At 47.8% G+C, this 21560-nt stretch overlaps 1 protein-coding gene across 1 annotated transcript in view; it reads right to left on the bottom strand.

Annotated features, from left to right (window-relative positions):
* The window catches only part of ncoa1 (nuclear receptor coactivator 1), a 99564-nt gene that overhangs the window by 19944 nt on the left and 58060 nt on the right, over positions 1-21560 (bottom strand). Inside the window, exons 9-10 of the mRNA XM_043695214.1 lie at positions 11068-11215; positions 8502-9654 (exon numbers count right to left, since the gene is read on the bottom strand). Of these exons, the coding sequence (XP_043551149.1) occupies positions 8502-9654; positions 11068-11215 (1301 nt within the window). The remainder of the gene's footprint in view (positions 1-8501; positions 9655-11067; positions 11216-21560) is intronic.

Here is a 21560-nt window from a genome sequence, read left to right as displayed (position 1 = left end):
ATTTGTGCCATACAAATGTCAGATAATGACCATCACCAATAAAAGACAATCTAACCACTGTCCCTTGACATTCAATGGTATTATCATCACTCGATCCCCGACTATCAACACCCTGGGAGTCCAAAAACTGAACTGGACTCACCATATAAACACAGTGGCTCCTACAGCAAGTCAGAGACTAGGGACACTGCAATGAGTAACTGACCTCCTTGTTCCTGAAAGCCTGTCCACCATCTACAAGGCACAAGTCAGGAGTGTGATGGAATACTCCCCACTTGCCTGGATGGGTGCAGCTCCAACAACACCCAGGAAGCTTGACACCATGCAGGACAAAACAACCGCTTGAATAGCACTGCATCCACAAACATCCACTCCTTCTATGACTGACTGTCAATAACAGCAGTGTGTACTATCTATAAGATACACTGCAGAAATACAAAGTTCCTCAGACAGCACCTTCCAAACCCACAACCACTTCCACCTAGAAGGACAAGGGCAGCAGGTACATGGGAACACCACCCCCTGCAAGTTCCCTTCAAGCCACTCACCATCCTGACTTGGAAATATATCGTCGTTCCTTCACTGTCACTGTGTCAAAATTCTGGAAGTCCCTCCCTAATGGCATTGTGGGTCAACACACAGCACATGGACTGCAGTGGTTTAAGACGGCAGCTCACCCCCACATTCTCAAGGGCAACTAGGGACAGGTAATAAATGCTGACCAGCCAGCAATGCCCACATCCCACAAAAATGAATAAATAAATAAACTTACATTAGTGTTTCTTTCTGATGCTTTTTTTCAATTATCTGGCTGTAGCTGCCTCACCTTCATCATGGATAAGCAATCCTCCTCCATATCCACCCCCTAGCAGCATTGTCTGAAGGCTTTCTGCTTCTTCTTTGAAAAGAGGGCTGAACAAGCCCCTTCCACCACCCTCCTTCACTTGACTGAACTCATTCTCACTTCAGCAGACTCTCCTTTAACTCACGTTACTTTGTGCAGATCAAAGCTGTAGCTGTGGCCAACCACACGGGTCTGAGCTATGGTGGGTATGCAAAACACTCCTTGTTCCAATCCTACTTGGGCACCCATCAATAATTCCTACTCCAATACATTCATGATCTCTTCAGTGTTTCTTCCCACTCTCATCTGGAATTGGGAAAAATTCACGTTTCGCTTCCTACCTTTTCTCACTTTCGCCTGGTCCATGTCTAACTCTTCCCTTCCTTTCCATGATTTCACTGCTTCCATTTCTGAGGATAGGCTGTCCACCAATATCTATTACAAGCCCACTGATTCCCAAAGTTACCTCACACCCTGTTTTCTGTTGGGACTCCATTCCAATCTCCTAGTTTCTCTGTCAATAGACAATAGGTGCAGGAGTAGGCCATTCTGCCCTTCGAGCCTGCACCACCATTCAATATGATCATGGCTGATCATCCTTAATCAGTATCCTGTTCCTGCCTTATCTCCATAACCCTTGATTCCACTATCCTTGAGAGCTCTATCCAACTCTTTCTTAAACAAATCCAGAGACTATGTCTCCACTGCCCTGTGGGGCAGAGCATTCCACAAACCCACCACTCTCTGGGTGAAGAAGTTTCTCCTCATCTCTGTCCTAAATAGTCTACCCCGTATTTTTAAGCTGTGTCCTCTGGTTCGGCACTCACCCATCAGCGGAAACATGTTTCCTGCCTCCAGAGTGTCCAATCCTTTAATAATCTTATCTGTCTCAATCAGATCCTCTCTCAGTCTTCTAAACTCAAGGGTATACAAGCCCAGTCGCTCCAGTCTTTCAGCGTAAGGTAGTCCCGCCATTCCAGGAATTGACCTTGTGAACCTACGCTGCACTCCCTCAATAGCAGTTCTGATCTCCTCAAATTTGGAGACCAGAACTGCACACAGTACTCCAGGTGTGGTCTCACCAGGGCCCTGTACAGCTGCAGAAGAACCTCTTTGCTTCTATACTCAATTCCTCTTGTTATGAAGGCCAGCATGCTATTAGCCTTCTTCACTACCTGCTGTACCTGCATGCTTACCTTCATTGACTGGTGCACAAGAACACCCAGATCTCTTTGTACTGTCCCCATCACATCTGTTCCAATGATGCCAACTATCATTGGGCTGTCTCCAATATGTCCTGCTTTTTCCTCAACCAAGGGCTTCCACCTCCCCCCATCAGGTTTGACACGTGTCTCAGCTATGTATCACCCCAATCCTGCACTAAGAGTCATAGAGTTGTATCACACTGAAAGAGACCCTTTGTTCCAACTCTTCCATGCCGACCAAATACCCTCTCTGTTCATGTACCCATCCAGACGCCTTTTACATGTTGTATTTCTACAAGCTTCCACCACCTCCTCTGAGCTCATTCCATACACACACCACCCTCTGCGTGAAAACGTTGCCCCTTACCTCCCTTTTATATCTTTCCCCTCTCACCTTAAACCTATACCCCCTAGTTTTGGACTTCCCTACTCTGGGAAAAAGACCTTTGTCTGTTTATCCTATCCATGCCCCTCATGATTTCATAAACCTCTAAGGTCAGCCCTCAACCTCCAACACTCCAGGGAGAACAGCCCCAGCTTCTTCAGCCTCTCCAACTGTGACAACATCCTTGTAAACCTTTTCTAAACCTTTTCAAGTTGGACAACACCTTTCCTGTAGCAGGGAGACCAGAACTGAATGCAGTACTCCAAAGGTGGCCGAACCAATGTCTCGTACAGCTGCAACATGACATCCAAACTCTTACACTCAATGCACTGACCAATAAAGGCAAGCATACCAAACACTTTCTTTACTATCCTGTCCAACTCTTACTCCACCTTCGAGGAACTATGAACCTGTACCTCTAGGTGTCTTTGTTGGGCAATACCACCCCAGGACCCTGCCATTAACTGCATACATCCTGATTTGCCTTGCCAAAATGTGATATCTCATATCTATCTAAATTAAACTCTATCCGCCACTCCTCAGCCCATTTGATCAAGGTCCCACTGTACTCTTAGATAACCTTCTTCACTGTCCACTATACCACCAATTTTGATGTCATCTGTAAACTTACTAACCATATTTCCTATATTTGCATCCAAATCATTTATATAAATGACAAAAAGCAGTGAACCCAAAACAAAACCTTGCAGCACACTGCTAGTCACAGGCATCCAGTCAGGAAATAAAACCCTCCATTTCCATCCAGTCTCCTATTTCAAGCCAATTCTGCACCCAAAAATGGCTACCTCTCCCTGGATTCCACATGATCTAATCTTGCTAACTATTCTATCATGCAGAACCTTACTGAACATCTTACTGAAGTCCACACAGATAATGTCCACCCCCGCCTTCATCAATCTTTACTGTCACTTGTTCAAAAACATTAATCAAGTTAGTGAGACATGTTTTCTCACTCATGAAGCCGTGTTGATGATCCCTAATTACTCCTTGTCTTTTCAAATACATGTAGACCTTAGAATCCCCTCCAACAACTTGCCCACCACTGATGTCAGGCTCATCGGTCTATAGTTCCCTGGCTTTTCCATACCACATTTCTTAAATAATGGCATCACATTAGCCATCTCTAGTCTTCTGGCACCTCACTAACAGCTATCAATGATAAAAATAACTCAACAAGGGTCCCAGCAATCACTTCCCTAGCTTGCCATAGAGTTCTAGGATATGCCTGATCAGATCCTGGGCATTTGTCCACTTTTGTGTTTTAAGACATTGAGCTGCTCCTCCTCTGTAATATGGACACTTTTCAAGATATCACTATTTCTTTCTCCAAGTTCTCCACCTTCCATATCTTTCTCCACACCAAATACCAATGCAAAATACTCATTTAGTATCTCATCTATCTCCTGTGGTTCTACACACAGACTTTAGAATCCCCTTCAACACAGCCTTGTTGATCTTTAAGGGGCCGTATTCTCTCCCTAGTTACTCTTTTATCCTGGATGTACTTGTATAATCTCTTTGGATTCTCCTTAACCCTCTTTGCCAAAGCTCTCTCATGTTCCCTTTTTGTCCTCCTGATTTCCCTCGAGCATTTTCCTACAGCACGTATACTCCTCAATCCTCTGCCCTCACTCCTTCCAAGATCAGTTATATGATTACCTTTGTCCTCAATTTCCACCCCATTAGACTCTGCGTTGAAAGGATCATCTTCTGCCTTTTCCTCCACTTAAGGCAAGATGGTATTTCCAAACACGCCATCTCCTCACTCCAATGTCAGTTTCCTTTGGTGACATCTGGTTCACTCTGGCATCACTTCTAACACTTCCTCACCCTGTCATGGCACCTTCCCATGCAATTGCAGATGATGTAACACTTGTCCATTTACATGCTCCCTCTTCAATGTCCAAGGCACGAACACATCTTCCAGGTGAAGCAGCATTGTACTTGTATTTCTTTCAATCTGGTCTCCTGCATTCACCGCTCAAATGCAGTCTGCTTTACATTGGCGAGACCAGATACAGACTAGGTGACCACTTTGCAGAATACATCTGCAATATCTGCAAGAACTACCCTGACTTTCCAGTTGTTTGACATTTCAATACACCACTTCATTGGAATACTGTAGCAGGCCCAATGTGGAAGTGTTAGACGGGAACTGAAGTTCGATGCAAGCTATTGGAACACCACCTCATTTTCCACTTATGCATTCTTGGACTTCACAGCAAGACCTCTAATACTCATTTTGATGACAAAGCCCCAATCCATCCCCACCCAAATGTGTCAGGTTTATCTCTTGTTGACTTTGCTTTCAACAGGGTGAGACCATTTTTTCCCTTTTCATATCCATTGCTGAGCACCCACCCATCTTTTTCACATTCCCCCCTTCTCCCCTTCTGATAACAGATTTAAAAACCAGTTCTGATGAAAGGTCACTTGATCCAAAACGTTAACTTTGCTTTCCCTCCTCAAATGCTGGAAAACCTGTTGAGTTTTTCCAGCAATTTCTGATTTTTTTTTTGATTTCCAGCATCCACAGTTCTTTGGTTTTCTGTTTCGATTGAAACCACAATCTTCACTTCCCATTTAGTGACAGTCATCATCTGATTTGAAATGTAAACTCTGTTTCTCTCTCCACAGATGGTGCCAGACCTGATAAGTTTCTCTAGCATTCTCTATTTTTGTTTCAGATTTCAAGCAGCTGCAATATTTTGCTTTCCTTTAAAATCTGTGTGCCTGGTTATCAACCTTTTGCCCATTGGAAACAGTTTCTTTTCATTATTCTAAATCCTCCATGATTCGAAACACCTCTTTCAAATATTCTTAGTTTTCACCACCTGTGGAGAATATTGCAACTTTTCCACTCCAACTGTGTAGCTGTAATCCTTCAGACTGGAACTATTCTAGTAAAACCTCCTCTATGCCCTATGCAAAGCCTTTCCATCCTTCCAAAAATCTAGTGCCCAAAATAGATTATTGCAGCCAGGACCTATCTATTGCTTTATAAAAATTTAGCATGTACTCTAATGTCTCCATATACAAATCCCAGGATCCATCTGCTTTATTAACTTATCCTGATATCTTGACAGATTTGTTCATTGCTGAGTCCCCCTCTTCTTGCATTCTCTTTTCAAATAATGTCATTTAACTATACTCACTCCCCTCCTCTTCTTACTGAAATGTACCTCTTATTCTTCATGGGAAAAGCTATCGACTGCACAGGGACTGCAGCGGTCCAAAAAAGCAACTCGCCATCACCTTCTATAAGGCAACTAGGGATGGGCAATAAATCGTCCAGCCAGCAAGGCCCACATCCCATGACTGAATTAAAAAAACAGCAGTTTCTGACATCACCCTGAAAGGTGCTGGCTACAATTTTAAGATTCTATGCTCCCAGAATTTGACTCCTTCAAAAGGAATAATTTCTTGCTATCAATGCGATAGATTTCCTTTATCACCTCGAACAAAGCAACTCAATCAACTTTCAAAACTTAAGTTTTAGGATCACTAGTTCCGGCAGTCTCTTCCCCAGAAAGTAAGAGTTAGATTTTCAACAGATATAAGATTCAAGAGTTTTGAGGGTACACGAAATTGGAATTGTGCCCCAAACCAGATTCTGCTGTGATCTTATCAAATGGAGAATAAGGGTCAAAACACTGAATAGCCACTCTTATTCCTAATCCTAATTTTGTATTGCAGTCGCGATAAACCTTACTCATGATTTAACACTTTTCGTCCTGGCATCACTAGCATTCAACTGGGTGAATGCATGTTGCACTTCTTCCAAGGCCAAAAGATTCCTAGATGTCACTAAACTTCACGGACAGCATAATTAATGAGACCATTGTAATAAAGGAGCTGAAGTCCAGGGGAAATGGAAGTTCGGTTTCAGGCTCTTGAGAATTCTAGTTGGACATATGAGATACTGCACTGAATTCTGGGTATTGTCCCTTTGGATGGAGAAAGTGAAAGTGCAGAATTCCTTCCCCAAAAGTGATGTGGAGGCTGGGCATCAATCCAGATTTCAAAGCTTTTCTTACACAAATATTGCAAATATAAAGAAATAAGCTGATAGATGGGGCTAAGTTGCCATGTATACTCTTCACATAGGGTATCATCAGACTTGCAAAGAAACATAAGGTTCCCCATGGTAGGCTAATTCAGAAGGTAAGGAGGCATGGGATACAGGGAAATCTGACTGTCTGCATAGAGAATTGGCTGATCCATAGAAGAGGGTGATGGTAGATGGTAAGTATTCAGCCTGGAGTTCAGTGACCAGTGGTGTTCCATAGGGATCCATTCTGGAACCTCTGCTCTTCATGATTTTTATAAATGACTTGGGTGAGGAAGTGGAAGGATGGATTAGTTTGCTGATGACACAAAGGTTGGAGGCGTGGTGGACAGTGTGGAGGCTGTTGTAGGTTGCAATGAGACATTAAAAGGATGCAGAAGAACTGTTAAGTGGCAGATGGAGTTCAACCTGGAAAGTCATTCATTTTGGAAGGTCGAATTTGAATGCAGATTACAGGGTTAAAAGCAGGATTCTTGGCAATGTGGAGGAACAGAGGGTTCTTGGGGTCTATGTCCATAGATCCCTCAAATTTGCTACCCAAGCTGACAGGGTTATTAAGAAGGCATATGGGGTAACTGGCTTCGTTAGCAGGGGAATTGAGTTTAAGAGCTGTGAGGTTATACAGTAGCTCTATAAAGTCCTGGTTCGACAACAATTGGAACATTGAGTCTAGTTCTGGTTGCCTCATCATACCAAGGATGTGGAAGCTTCAGAGAAGGTGCAGAGAAGATTTACCAGGATGCTGTCTGGATTGCAGGGCATGTCTTATGAAGAAAGGTTGAGGGAGCTAGGGCTTTTCTCACTAGAGAGAAGAAGGATGAGAAGTGACTGAATAGAGGTGTACAAGATGATGAGAGGCATAGTGGATGATGAGTGGATAGCCAGAGATATTTTCCCAGGGCAGAAATGGCTATCACAAGGGGACATAATATTAAGGTAATTGGAGGAAGGTTTAGGAGAGATGTCAGACATAGCTTCTTTCCACAGAGAATGATGGGTGCATGGAATGCACTGCCAGCAGTGGTAGTAGAGTCAGATACATTAAGGACATCTAAGTAACTCTTGGATAGGCACATGGATGATAGTACAATGTAGGGTGTGTAGGTTAGTTTGATCTTAGAGAAGGATAAAAGGTCAGCACAACATGAGGGCTGAAGACCTGCACTGTGCTGTACTGTTCTATGTTCTAACTCCTTTCTCTATGTCTTCCAGGCCACCTGAGATCAAGGCCAGCATTCTATTAGCCTTACCCTTGAATCAAATAGCTCACCGGGTAGTCATTTAATCATTGTTCCTATGATAGCTCTTGAAGGTCCAATCTATGTTCCTGGGCACAACCCTTCAGCTGTGGCCTAATCAGTGTCTTGAAAAGGGTTATCATAACTTCCTTGCTTTTTGCTCTATGCCTCTGTTTATAAAGGCAAGGATACCACATGCTTCTAACAGCTTTCTCTATTTGTTTTGCCACATTCAAAAATTTGTGACCATGTACCCTCAGATCTCTGCTCCTACAGCTATTTTAAACTGCGACAGTTAGCACATTCTTGATTAGCAAGGGAGAAGGCAAGAAAAAAAAATCAGCCCACGACTAAATGGTGGAATAGACTCAATGGGCAAAATGGCTTAATTCTGCTCCTATATTTTATATTTTCTCTCCTCAATCTTCCTACCAAAATGAATCATTCATATGCTGCACTAAATCATAGCCATCCTGCCTGTTCATTCAACCACTATGTCTCCTGAATACAGAACCTTACTTGTTTGCTCTGCTATTTTCCAGATAACTGCCCTCAAGTCACTGGCTCTTGCTTTAACCTCTTATGTAACCACCTCCTCTCTGTAAAACCACAAACCTCAACTCCAATTGCAGCTCTTCACATGCCCTTCACTCTCACAGCAAACCTATCACCAGACCACACGTCCCAGAGTCACCCTAGTCCCACCACCAGCCCCGCTCTCCCACATCCCTCAGCTCACCTGCTCCAGCTTGTCCTGAGGGCCTTTCTTGAGGCCAAGTGCACAGTCTCCGAAACCACTGGGGCGCTCCGACTTCAGTGTCACATCGTCCAGACTGAGGCCGGGAGTTGTGGGCTCATCCTTGTCCAGCAGGTAACGCAGCAACTGGTGATCCTTCACATCCTTTCTCCTGGGCCCTTCCCCCTCCTGACCACACCGAGCAACCTCCTTCCTATCTTGAGGAAGCAGCATTGCTGGGATGTCAGAGGGAGATCCCTCCTGCTGCAGAAGGCGGTGCAGGATTTTGTGGCGTTCTGTCAAGGAGCTAGTGTGTAACGTGTGGCACGGAGCACTTGTTGTGGGAAGAGAGAGGTTACCCTTGCTCCCTGTGTCTAGCTCACATGGTCTGGTTTGTTCCTGGCTGCTGGTCAACAGTTCCACCAGTTTTACATTGTCGTCCTGGAGAGTTTTGCTGTCAGTGTCAGTTGGCCTCTCACCCACACATGCAGGTGCTGAGCTGTTCCCCAAGTGTTCAAAGCTCAGGTTGTCCCCAACTTTCCCTGGGAGCACAGTCTTGGAGTCCAGTGCTGCCACTTTTGTCACAGCAGGCAAAGATTGATACACTGGTGCACTCTGTGCACTTGAAGTGCCAGGGAAACTTACAGGCACCCTGTTGCCCTCACTCAGTACCTGGAGAGACTGAAGGGGAAGATTGGAGTTGGGATTTGGTTTAGAGTTGGAACTGGGGAAAGGGCAAGGGTAGGCATTGCAACTGGAGTTAGGGTAGGGGTGCCTACCTGTTGATGGGACATGTGCTGCACTCGGGGGAAAAGAGTGCCTAGAATTGCCCAGTGCTCTGGGCGTTATAAAGCCTGGGACTGGTGGGGTAATCCCTGAACTGCTGTGTTTGGGGCTCTGAGAGATTGATGAGTCCTGATTCACAGGACCAGAAGCTCCCACTTGCACTCCGGACAAGAAGCCCAGGTTCGAGGGATTGCTGGCACCATTGATGCCTAGACGGGAGCCAGGTGACAAGCTGAAATCAAGTTCAGAAATGCTGCTGTTTGTGCTGTGGGAGGGAGATGCCAGCGTTGGCTTGACAGTGCTGTTCTCTGCCTGTGTTAATGAAGACCCAGCGACGAGGTTTTGCTGAGAAGTGACCAGGTTCTGATTCCTAGAGAGAGAAGCATATTGTCAACAATTGCACTGCAAATGCATCCCATCTCAAACCAAACGATAAGAAAGGAGTGTTGGCAAGGGGTGAAAGAGAGAGAGAGAGATAACGCAGAGAATGACAGTGCAGCAAGTGCAAGTTGGGTAGAAGGCAAGAGCGCAGCAGAGAGAGAAAGAGAGAGAGCGCTGCAGTGAGAACAAAGTTAGGCAGAGACTGGAGCATGCAAGAGAGGGCATAGGGTACATCAGAGAGGCAGTGAGCCAAAGCAAGAGATAAAGCATGAACAAAAGTTTGTCGAAGACAGGGTTACAAGAAGAGAAAAACAGACAGAACATTGGAAAAGATTAGAGTGGTGCTGGAAAAGCACAGCAGGTCAGGAGCAGAGAAACAAAATCGACATTTTGGGCAAAAGCCCTTCCTCAGGAATGATGAAGACTTTTCCAGCACCACTCCAATCTTGACTCTGATCTCCAGCATCTGCAGTACTCACTTCTGCCTAGAGCATTGGAAAATCCTAGTTATTAATTTTCACACTGGTAAATGTACATGACCACCCTCTATTCTCAGATCTCCTTCCCGAGGTGTGCTGACTACCTCCAGGTGTGGTCTAACCAGGACTTTGTATGGATGAAACATACCCCCCTTGTATTTCAGTCCTTGAAACAAAATGACCAGCATTCTATAAGCCTTTTTGATTATTTGTCGGTATTTGTTCATTACATTGTAATGATCAGTGCATCCGGCCAACTCTTTCGACTTCCACTGTTTCCAATCTCTCACTGTTTAGAATGTATCTTGTTTTATCCTGTCTGACTAAAGTGAATGACTTCACATTTTCCTACAAGGAACCCTACTTATCTGCGTTCTGTCCATTCCCATTTATTTGTCATCTGCTTTCTATCCCATCAACAATTTTTAAAATAAATACAAGTCTATTCCCACAATCCCCTGTCACCTATCCTTCCCTCACTCTCATGTTCACTGTTTGCATGTGGGTCTGAAAGGGTTAAAGGGATTGTGTGCGGTAAGCACTGCCCACTGTGACGATGTCACAAGGACTTAGTGAGAGACTAAAACAGGATTTTATGGGAGAAGAGACCTTCGGATGGGTCTTCCCAAGTCATTACGATAATGTAAAGAGAATCTTACAACCTGTAAATAGTTGCAAAGATCAATTAAGTACATCTTGTTTGCTCTTCAACATTTTTCCTGTTGACCACAAGATGGCCATTCTTCCACACATTAATCCAATTAAGTCCCTAAAGAACCTCAGACCTAGAAGGTACAGATGCATCCCCCCACCTCCCGCCCCCACCACTGCCCATTCTGCTTAGCTCTGAGGTATCTCCTCAACTTGTCCTTTGCCTGAAACACAAACCTGCGCAGGAAAGGTGGCAAGCACACACTGCCCACCTGTATATGCTGTACATGCTTATGATGATGGGTGATGTGTCCACGTTGGCAGGGTAACACAGCTTACACTTGGTCTGAGCTCCCAGGACTGTACCATCACTCAGAGAGAATTGGTAAAACCCACTCACTGCTGTTCCATTTCTCAGGACTGTGGAGGAATTAAAACAAGGTATCAGAACCAGAAACATGATACAGCCAGTATAAAGACCGTGTGGACTGAAATGGGAAAAGGACTGTTTTAAAAACCAAATAATTTCTTTTTTAAATTCACTCATGTGAAATGGGTGTCATTGGCTGGCCAGCATTTATTGCCCATCCATAGATGCCCTTGAGAGGATGGTAGTGAGCTGCCTTCTTGAATCGCTGCATGTGTTGTAGACAGCCTCACCATGTCATTAGGGAGGGAGTTCCAGGATTTTGACCCAATGACAGTGAAGAAATGACGATATATTTCTAATTTAGATGGTGAATGGCTTGGAGGGGAACTTGCAGGTGTGGAGGAAGGCATTGTTGTACTTTTTCAAAGCAGATTACTGACTCAATTATAAAACAAAGGACTGTGGATGCTGGAAATCTGCAACAGAAAAATGGAAAATGCTGGAGAAATACACCAAGTATAGCATGAACTGTGGACAGAAAGCAGCATTATCACTGTCCTTTAAAACCTCACAATTTGGAGCAGAATTAGGCCACTCTGCTCATCAAGTCTGCTCTGGCATTCAATTACGGCTGATATATTTCTCAATCCCATTCTCTTGCCTTCTCTCATAATCCTTGATCCCCTTATTCATCAAGAACCTATCAAACTCCATCTTAAATCTCAATGACTTAGTCTTCATAGTCTTCTGTGATAAAGAGTTCTACATATTCACAACTCTCTAGCTGAAGAAATTCCTCATCTCAGTTCCAAAGGGTCAGCTCTTCACTCTGAGGCTGTGCTCTCAGGTCCTAGCCTCTCCTAATAATGGAAACATTTTCTCCACATCCACTCTATCCAGGCCTCTCAGTATTGTCAGTTTCAATCAATCAATCAGATCGCCCGTCATCATTCTAAATTCCGAGTACAGACCCAGTGACCTCAACCACTCCTCATAATGACAAGTCTTTCAGCCCCACAATCATTCTTCTAAACATCTCTAGACCCTCTCCCACACCAGCACATTTTTCAAGATGGTGGCAGCACGGTAGAAAGTGTTGGGACTTTTTACATTAACGCTCCGGCTCCTCCAGCCGGCCACATTCAACTTTGCTTTTTTTGTTTTGCTTCTTTATTTCTCTTTTGCATCAAAGTTCACCTTTTCTTCTTTTCTGCAGTTGTGGTGAAGAAAGGTGGTTGCTCAGGGCTGTTGCTGCAGCAGCAGCCTGCTGGATCCAGACGTCCATTCCTCATGGCCATAGTGGCTGCAGAAGGTTCAGCGTCGGTGGGTCTGCTACATCCCCCTTGGCAGTGGCTTCAGTGTTGGTGACTCAGTGGGTCTGGTCTGTCCCTCCTTGTTATGGCAGCGATGCAATGACATCGGTGTTAACTTTGGCGATGGCAGCGTGTTGGCCTGGTCTGGAAATCCTCGCTTTGGCAACTTCAGGGACAGCTTTGCCAATAGTGTCCTGTAGACACTCCATTAACCCAGGAGCCACCGAGGGAACAAAAGATGAACTTTGTCCTAACATTGGCTCAATTATTTCTTTTTATAATTTCTGTAATTAAATGCCACCGAATTGTTGCAACCTATACACATCTCACTGTATGTTCATAAATGCGAGTGACAATAAATTGTCATACTATCTTTCCTTAGATACGGGGCCCAAAACTGCTCATAGTATTCTAAATGTGGTCTGATCAGAGCATTATACAGCCTCAGCATGACATCTCTGCTCATTTATTCATGCCCTATTGAAATGAATGCTAACATTGCATTTGCCTTTTTCACTGCCAAGCGATCCTGTATGTTAACCATGAGAATCCTGAAGTAGGACTCCCAAGTCCATGTGCACTACATATTTCTGAAGCCGTTCCCGGTTTAGAAAAGAGTCTATGCCTCTATTCTTCCTACCCAAGTGTATAACCTCACACGTTGACACATAGTATTCCATTAACCATTTCTTTGCTTACTCTCCTAAGACATCCAAGTCATTCTGCAGCCTTCCTCAACACTACAGGCCCCTCCACCTGTCTTTATGTCATCTGTAAACTTATCAACATGCTCTCAGTTTCTTCACCAAGTCATTAAAGTTTAATATGGATAGGTCTTTTCTCTGCAAGGAAAGATAGCTGAAACCTGAACAGACCAGGATTACCTCCCTTCAGCGGGAGTACCTCCCTACAGCGGGAGTACCTCCCTTCAGCAGGATTACCTCCCTTCAGCAGGATTACCTCCCTACAGTGGGAGTACGTCCCTACAGCGGGAGTACGTCCCTACAGCGGGAGTACCTCCCTTCAGCAGGATTACCTCCCTTCAGCGGTAGTACCTCCCTACAGCGGGAGTACGTCCCTACAGTGGGAGTACGTCCCTACAGCAGGAGTACGTCCCTACAGCGGGAGTACCTCCCTTCAGCAGGATTACCTCCCTTCAGCGGTAGTACCTCCCTACAGCGGGAGTACGTCCCTACAGTGGGAGTACGTCCCTACAGCGGTAGTACCTCCCTACAGCGGGAGTACCTCCCTTCAGCAGGAGTACCTCCCTACAGCGGGAGTACCTCCCTACAGCAGCAGTACGTCCCTAGCGCGGGTTTACCTCCCTTCAGCGGGAGTACCTCCCAAGCGCAGGTTTACCTCCTTTCAGCGGGTTTACCTCCCTTCAGCGGGAGTACCTCCAACAGCGGGAGTACCTCCCTAGCGCGGGTTTACCTCCCTTCAGCGGGAGTACCTCCCTAGCGCGGGTTTACCTCCCTTCAGCGGGAGTACCTCCCAAGCGCAGGTTTACCTCCTTTCAGCGGGAGTACCTCCCTAGCGCGGGTTTTCCTCCCTACAGCGGGAGTACCTCCCTAGCGCGGGTTTTCCTCCCTACAGCAGCAGTACGTCCCTAGCGCGGGTTTACCTCCTTTCAGCGGGTTTTCCTCCCTACAGCGGGAGTACCTCCCTAGCGCGGGTTTACCTCCCTTCAGCGGGAGTACCTCCCTTCAGCAGGAGTACCTCCCTTTAGCGGGAGTACCTCCCTTCAGCGGGAGTACCTCCATACAGTGGGAGTACCTCCCTTTAGCGGGAGTATCTCCCTAGCGTGAGTTTACCTCCCTACAGCGGGAGTACCTCCCTCGCGCGGGTTTACCTCCCTTCAGCAGGAGTACCTCCCTACAGCGGGAGTACCTCCCTTCAGCAGGAGTATCTCCCTAGCGCAGGTTTACCTCCCTACAGCGAGAGTACCTCCCTAGCGCGGGTTTACCTACCTACAGTGGGGGAACCTCCCTTCAGCCGGAGTATCTCTCTAGCGCGGGTTTACCTCCCTACAGCAGGAGTACCTCCCTAGCGCGGGTTTACCTCCCTACAGCGGGAGTACCTCCCTACAGCAGGAGTACCTCCCTACAGCGGGAGTACGTCCCTACAGCGGGAGTACCTCCCTTCACCAGGAGTACCTCCCTAGCGCGGGTTTACCTCCCTATAGCGGGAGTACCTCCCTTCAGCGGGAGTACCTCCCTAGCGCAGGTTTACCTCCCTACAGCGGGAGTACCTCCCTTCAGTGGGAGTACCTCCCTAGCGCAGGTTTACCTCCCTACAGCGGGAGTACCTCCCTTCAGCGGGTGTACGTCCCTACAGCGGGAGTACCTCCCTAGCGCGGGTTTACCTCCCTTCAGCGGGAGTACCTCACTAGCGCGGGTTTACGTCCCTAGCGCGGGTTTACCTCCCTACAGCGGGAGTACCTCCCTAGCGCGGGTTTACCGCCCTTCAGCGGGAGTACCTCCCTTCAGCGGGAGTACCTCCCTAGCGCGGGTTTACCTCCCTAGCGCGGGTTTACCTCCCTTCAGCGGGAGTACCTCCCTTCAGCAGGAGTACCTCCCTAGCGCGGGTTTACCTCCCTACAGCAGGAGTACCTCCCTTCAGCGGGAGTACCTCCCTACAGCGGGTTTACCTCCCTTCAGCGGGAGTACCTCCCTTCAGCAGGAGTACCTCCCTAGCGCGGGTTTACCTCCCTAGCGCGGGGTTTACCTCCCTAGCGCGGGTTTACCTCCCTTCAGCGGGAGTACCTCCCTACAGCTGGTTTACCTCCCTTCAGCAGGAGTACCTCCATACAGTCATTAAAGTTTAATATGGATAGGTCTTTTCTCTGCAAGGAAAGATAGCTGAAACCTGAACAGACCAGGAGTACCTCCCTAGCGCGGGTTTACCTCCCTTCAGCGGGAGTACCTCCATACAGTCATTAAAGTTTAATATGGATAGGTCTTTTCTCTGCAAGGAAAGATAGCTGAAACCTGAACAGACCAGGAGTACCTCCCTAGCGCAGGTTTACCTCCCTACAGCGGGAGTACCTCCCTAGCGCGGGTTTACCTCCCTACAGCGGGAGTACCTCCCTACAGCGGGAGTACGTCCCTACAGCGGGAGTACGTCCCTACAGCGGGAGAACGTCCCTACAGCGGGAGTACCTCCCTTCAGCAGGATTACCTCCCTTCAGCAGGATTACCTCTCTACAGCGGGAGTACGTCCCTACAGTGGGAGTACGTCCCTACAGCGGGAGTACGTTCCTACAGCGGGAGTACGTCCCTACAGCGGGAGTACCTCCCTTCAGCAGGATTACCTCCCTACAGCGGTAGTACCTCCCTACAGCGGGAGTACCTCCCTAGCGCGGGTTTACCTCCCTAGCGCGGGTTTACCTCCCTACAGCGGGAGTACCTCCCAAGCGTGGGTTTACCTCCCTACAGCGGGAGTACCTCCCTAGCGCGGGTTTACCTCCCTACAGCGGGAGTACCTCCCTAGCGTGGGTTTACCTCCCTTCAGCGGGAGTACCTCCCTAGCGCGGGTTTACCTCACTTCAGCGGGAGTACCTCCCTCGCGCGGGTTTACCTCCCTTCAGCAGGAGTACCTCCATACAGCGGGAGTATCTCCCTAGCGCAGGTTTACCTCCCTTCAGCGGGAGTACCTCCCTAGCGCGGGTTTTCCTCCCTACAGTGGGAGTACCTCCATACAGCGGGAGTACCTCCCCTCAGAGGGAGTATCTCCCTAGCGCGGGTTTACCTCCCCTCAGAGGGAGTACCTCCCTAGTGCGGGTTTACCTCCCTACAGCGGGAGTACCTCCCTAGTGCGGGTTTACCTCCCTTCAGCGGGAGTACCTCCCTTCAGCGGGAGTACCTCTCTTCAGCGGGAGTACCTCTCTTCAGCGGGAGTACCTCCCTTCAGCGGGAGTATCTCCCTAGCGTGGGTTTACCTCCCTACAGCGGGAGTACCTCCCTCGCGCGGGTTTACCTCCCTTCAGCAGGAGTATCTCCCTTCAGCGGGAGTACCTCCCTTCAGCAGGAGTATCTCCCTAGCGCGGGTTTACCTCCCTACAGCAGGAGTACCTCCCTAGCGCGGGTTTACCTCCCTTCACCAGGAGTACCTCCCTTCAGCGGGTGTACCTCCCTACAGCAGGAGTACCTCCCTACAGCGGGAGTACCTCCCTAGCGCGGGTTTACCTCCCTTCAGCGGGAGTACCTCCCTACAGCAGCAGTACGTCCCTAGCGCGGGTTTACCTCCCTTCAGCGGGAGTACCTCCCTACAGCGGGAGTACCTCCCTAGCGCGGGTTTACCTCCCTTCAGCGGGAGTACCTCCCTACAGCAGCAGTACGTCCCTAGCGCGGGTTTACCTCCCTTCAGCGGGAGTACCTCCCTACAGCGGGAGTACCTCGTAGCGCGGGTTTACCTCCCTTCAGCGGGAGTACCTCCCTACAGCGGGAGTACCTCCCTAGCGCGGGTTTACCTCCCTTCAGCGGGAGTACCTCCCTACAGCAGCAGTACCTCCCTAGCGCGGGTTTACCTCCCTTCAGCGGGAGTACCTCCCTACAGCGGGAGTACCTCCCTAGCGCGGGTTTACCTCCCTTCAGCGGGAGTACCTCCCTTCAGCAGCAGTACGTCCCTAGCGCGGGTTTACCTCCCTTCAGCGGGAGTACCTCCCTTCAGCAGCAGTACCTCCCTAGCGCGGGTTTACCTCCCTTCAGCGGGAGTACCTCCCTTCAGCAGCAGTACGTCCCTAGCGCGGGTTTACCTCCCTACAGCAGCAGTACGTCCCTAGCGCGGGTTTACCTCCCTACAGCGGGAGTACCTCCCTACAGCGGGTTTACCTCCCTACAGCGGGTTTACCTCCCTTCAGCGGGAATACCTCCCTACAGCGTGTTTACCTCCCTTCAGCGGGGGTACCTCCCTACAGCGTGTTTACCTCCCTTCAGCGGGGGTACCTCCCTACAGCGTGTTTACCTCCCTTCAGCGGGAATACCTCCCTACAGCGTGTTTACCTCCCTACAGCGGGTTTACCTCCCTTCAGCGGGGGTACCTCCCTACAGCGTGTTTACCTCCCTTCAGCAGGAGTACCTCCCTTCAGCGGGGGTACCTCCCTACAGCGGGTTTACCTCCCTTCAGCGGGGGTACCTCCCTACAGCGTGTTTACCTCCCTTCAGCGGGGGTACCTCCCTTCAGCGGGGGTACCTCCCTACAGCGTGTTTACCTCCCTTCAGCGGGGGTACCTCCCTACATCAGTTGCTGTAAGTTGTGGCTTTGAACCCAATAACTCAGACTGTACGTGTCAAAATCACCCTTTACCTTCCAACCTGGAGAAGGAAGATTGAGGAGCATGAGAACCTAGAATATAGAACAGTAAAGCACAGTGCAGGCCCTTCGGCCCTTGATGTTGTGCCAACCTTTTATCCTGCTCTAAGATCAAACTAACCTACATACCCTACATTTTACTATCATCCATGTGCCTATCCAAGAGTCACTTAATGTCCCAAATGTATCTGACTCGACTACCACGGCTGGCAGTGCATTCCACACACCCACCACTCTGTGTAAAGAATCTACCTTTGATAACTCTCCTAAATCTTCCTCCAATCTCCTTATATTTATGCCCTCTTGTGATAGCCATTGCTGCCCTGGAAACAAGTTTCTGATTATTCGCTCTATCTGTGCCTCTCATGATCTTAAAGATCTCTATCAAGTCACCTCTCATCCTTCTTCGCTCCAATGAGAAAGCCCTAGCTCCCTCAACCTTTCTTAAGACACACCCTGCAGTCCAGGCAGCATCCTGGTAAATCTCCTCTGCACCCTCTCTACAGCTTCCACATCGTGCCTACAATGAGGCAACCAGAAGTGAACACAATATTCCAAGTGTAGACTGACCAGGGCATTATAGAGCTACAGCATAGCCTAGTAGGGGCTCTTAAACTCAATCCCCTTGCTAATGAAAGCCAATAAAACACACACCTTTCTAACAACCTTATCAACTTGGGTGGCAACTTTGAGGGATCTATGGACATGGACCCCAAGATCTCTCTGTTCCTCCGCACCACCACAAATTCTGCCTTTAACTCTGTATTCTGCATTTAAATGTGACCTTCCAAAACTCGACCTTTACACTTTTCCAGGTTGAATTCCATCTGCCACTTCTCAGCCCAATCCTGCACCCTGTCAAGTCCTGTTGCAACCTACAACAGCCCTCCACACTACCCACCACTCCACCAACCTTCCTGTCAACGGCAAACCTACTAACCTATCCTTCCGTTTCTTCATCCAAGTCATTTATAAAATTCACAATGAGCAGAGGTCTCAGAATAGATCCCTGCAGAACACCACTCATCACCGAGCTCCAGACTGAATACTTTCCATCTACTACCACACTCTGTCTTCTATGGGCCATCCAATTCTGTATCCAGACAGTCAAATTTTCCTGTATCCCATGCCTCCTTACTTTCAGACTGAGCCGACCATGGGGAACCTCGTCAAACACCTTGATAAAATTCACATTCACCACATCCATCACTCTACCTTCATCAATGTGTTTTGTCACATCCTCAAAGAATTCAATAAGGCTTGCAAAACATGACCTGCCCCTCACAAAACCACGTTGACTATCTCTAATCAAACTATGCTTTTCCAAATAAGCATAAATCCTGCCTATTAGAATCCTCTCCAATAATTTGCCCACCACAGAAATAAATCTGACTGGGATTAATTCCCAGGATTATCCCTATTCCCTTTCTGGAACAAGGGAATAATCTTTGCCACCCTCCAATCATCTGGCAGTACTCCAGTGGACAGTGAGGATGCAAAGATCATCACCAAAGGCGCAGCAACCTCTTCCCTTGCTTCCTGTAGTAACCTTGGATATATCCTGTCTGGCCCAGGGTGCTTATCTACCCTTATGTTTTTCAAAATTTTCAGCATATCCTCCTTCTTAACATCAACCTGTTTGAGCATAACAGCCTGTTTCACGCTGTCCTCACAAACGACAAGGTCCCTCTCACTAGTCAGTACTGAAGCAAAGAATTCGTTAAGAACCTCCCCTACCTCCTCCTACTCCAGGTACAAGTTCCCTCCACTACCCCTGATCGGCCCTACCTTCACTCTGGCCATCCTCTTGTTCCTCACAAAAGTGTAGAACGCCTTAGGGCTTTCCTTAATCCCAGCCCCAAAAGCTTTTTTATGCCCCCTTATAGCTCTTCTAAGTCCAATCTTCAGTTCCTTCCTGGCTACTTTGTAACCCGCTAGAGTCCTATCTGATCCTTGTCTCCTCAACCTTAAGTAAGCTTCCTTCTTCCTCTTGACGAGATGTTCTACACCCGAGGTTCCTTCCTTGCCTCAGTGGGACAAATGTCCAGCCCTATCAGCATGTGGTCCATAAACAGCCTCCACATTTCTGTCATTCATTTCCTTGACAATATCTGTTCCCAATTTAGGCGCCCCAGTTCCTGCCCAATAACATTGTAATTCCCCCTCCTTCAATTAAATTTCCCGTACCATCTGCTCCTATCCCTCTCCATGACTGCAGTAAAAGTCATGGAGTTGTGATCACTATCACCAAAATGCTCTCCCAATGAGAGATCTGACAGCTGGCATGGTTCATTGCCAAGCACCATATCCAATCTGGCCTCCCCTCTAATTGGCCTATCTACAGATTGAGTCAGGAATCCTTCCTGAACACACCTGACAAAGTCTGCTCCATCCAAACTATTTGAACAAAGGAGGCTCCAAATCAAGATTGACGAAGTTAAAGTCACCTATGACAACAACCCTGTTATTTCTGCACCTTTCCAAAATCTGCTTCTCTGTGTCTCTGTTGCTATTGGGGGGCCTGTAGAAACCTCCCAATAAAGTGACTGCTCCTTTCCTGTTTCTGCCTTCCATCCATACTGACTCTGTAAACAAACCCTCCTCAACAACCTCCCTTTCTGCAGCTGTGATACTATCCCTGATTAGCAATGCCACTCCCCAACCTCTTTTACACTCCAACCCCCCCGCCTCAATTCTTTTTGAAACATCTAAAACCCAGAACATCCAATAACCATTCCTGCTCCTGTGATATCCAAGCCTCTGTAATGGCCACATCATCATCATTCCAAGTACTGATCCATGCTCTAAGTTCATCACCCTTATTCCTGATACTGCTAGCGTTAAAATACACACACTTCAACCCATCACACTGACTGCACCTTTGCCCTATCAACTGTCTATCCTTCCTGACGGACCCCCCACACGCTGAATCTGGTTGTACACTACCTACTCCATCCTCAGATCTGTAGCTTCAGTTTCCATTCCCCGGCCAATCTCATTAAACCCTCCTGAAGAGCTCTAGCAAATCTCCCATCCAGGATATTGGTACCCCTCCGGTTCAGGCGCAACCCGTCCCTCTTGTACAGGTTCCCACCTTCCCCAGAAGGCATCCCAATGATCCACATGTCTGTAGCCCTCCCTCCTATACAAACCCTGCAGCCAATTGTTCTACACTCCCCCTCTATTCCTAGCCTCACTGCCCCGTGGCACTGGTAACAATCCGGAGATGAGTACTCTGTTCGTCCTGCCTTCTAGCTTCCAACCTAACTTTATACATTGTCTTTCCAGGCGTTTATCCCTTTTCCCTACTTATGTCATTGGTACCAATATGTACCACGGCTTCTGGCTTCTCTCTCTTCTCCTTAAGAATCCTGTAGACTCAACCAGAGACATCCCTGACCCTAGCACCCGAGAGGCAATGTATTATCCGGGACAAGTCAAAAGCAAATCTGTGAACAAGGTGCATTGAACTGAGTTGTATCCATACCACCATTTTTTGTGTCTGTATGTATGTGTAGGGGGATTTAGCTTAAGAGTCATAGAGTCATGGAGATGTACAGCATGGAAACAACCCTTCGGTCCAACCCCTCCATGCCGACCAGATATCCCAACCCCATCTAGTCCCACCAGCCAGCACCTGGCCCATATCCCTCCAAACCCTTCCTATTCATATACCCATCCAAATGCCTTTTAAATGTTGCAATTGTACCAGCTTCTACCACTTCCTCTGCTGGAGAAAGTGAGGACTGCAGATGCTGGAGATCAGAGC

This window comes from Chiloscyllium plagiosum, chromosome 9, assembly GCF_004010195.1.
Source record: "Chiloscyllium plagiosum isolate BGI_BamShark_2017 chromosome 9, ASM401019v2, whole genome shotgun sequence".
NCBI classification, from domain to species: domain Eukaryota; kingdom Metazoa; phylum Chordata; class Chondrichthyes; order Orectolobiformes; family Hemiscylliidae; genus Chiloscyllium; species Chiloscyllium plagiosum.
The sequence above is the reverse complement of the archived record's forward strand: the minus strand, read 5'-3'. Positions and strand labels throughout refer to the sequence as shown.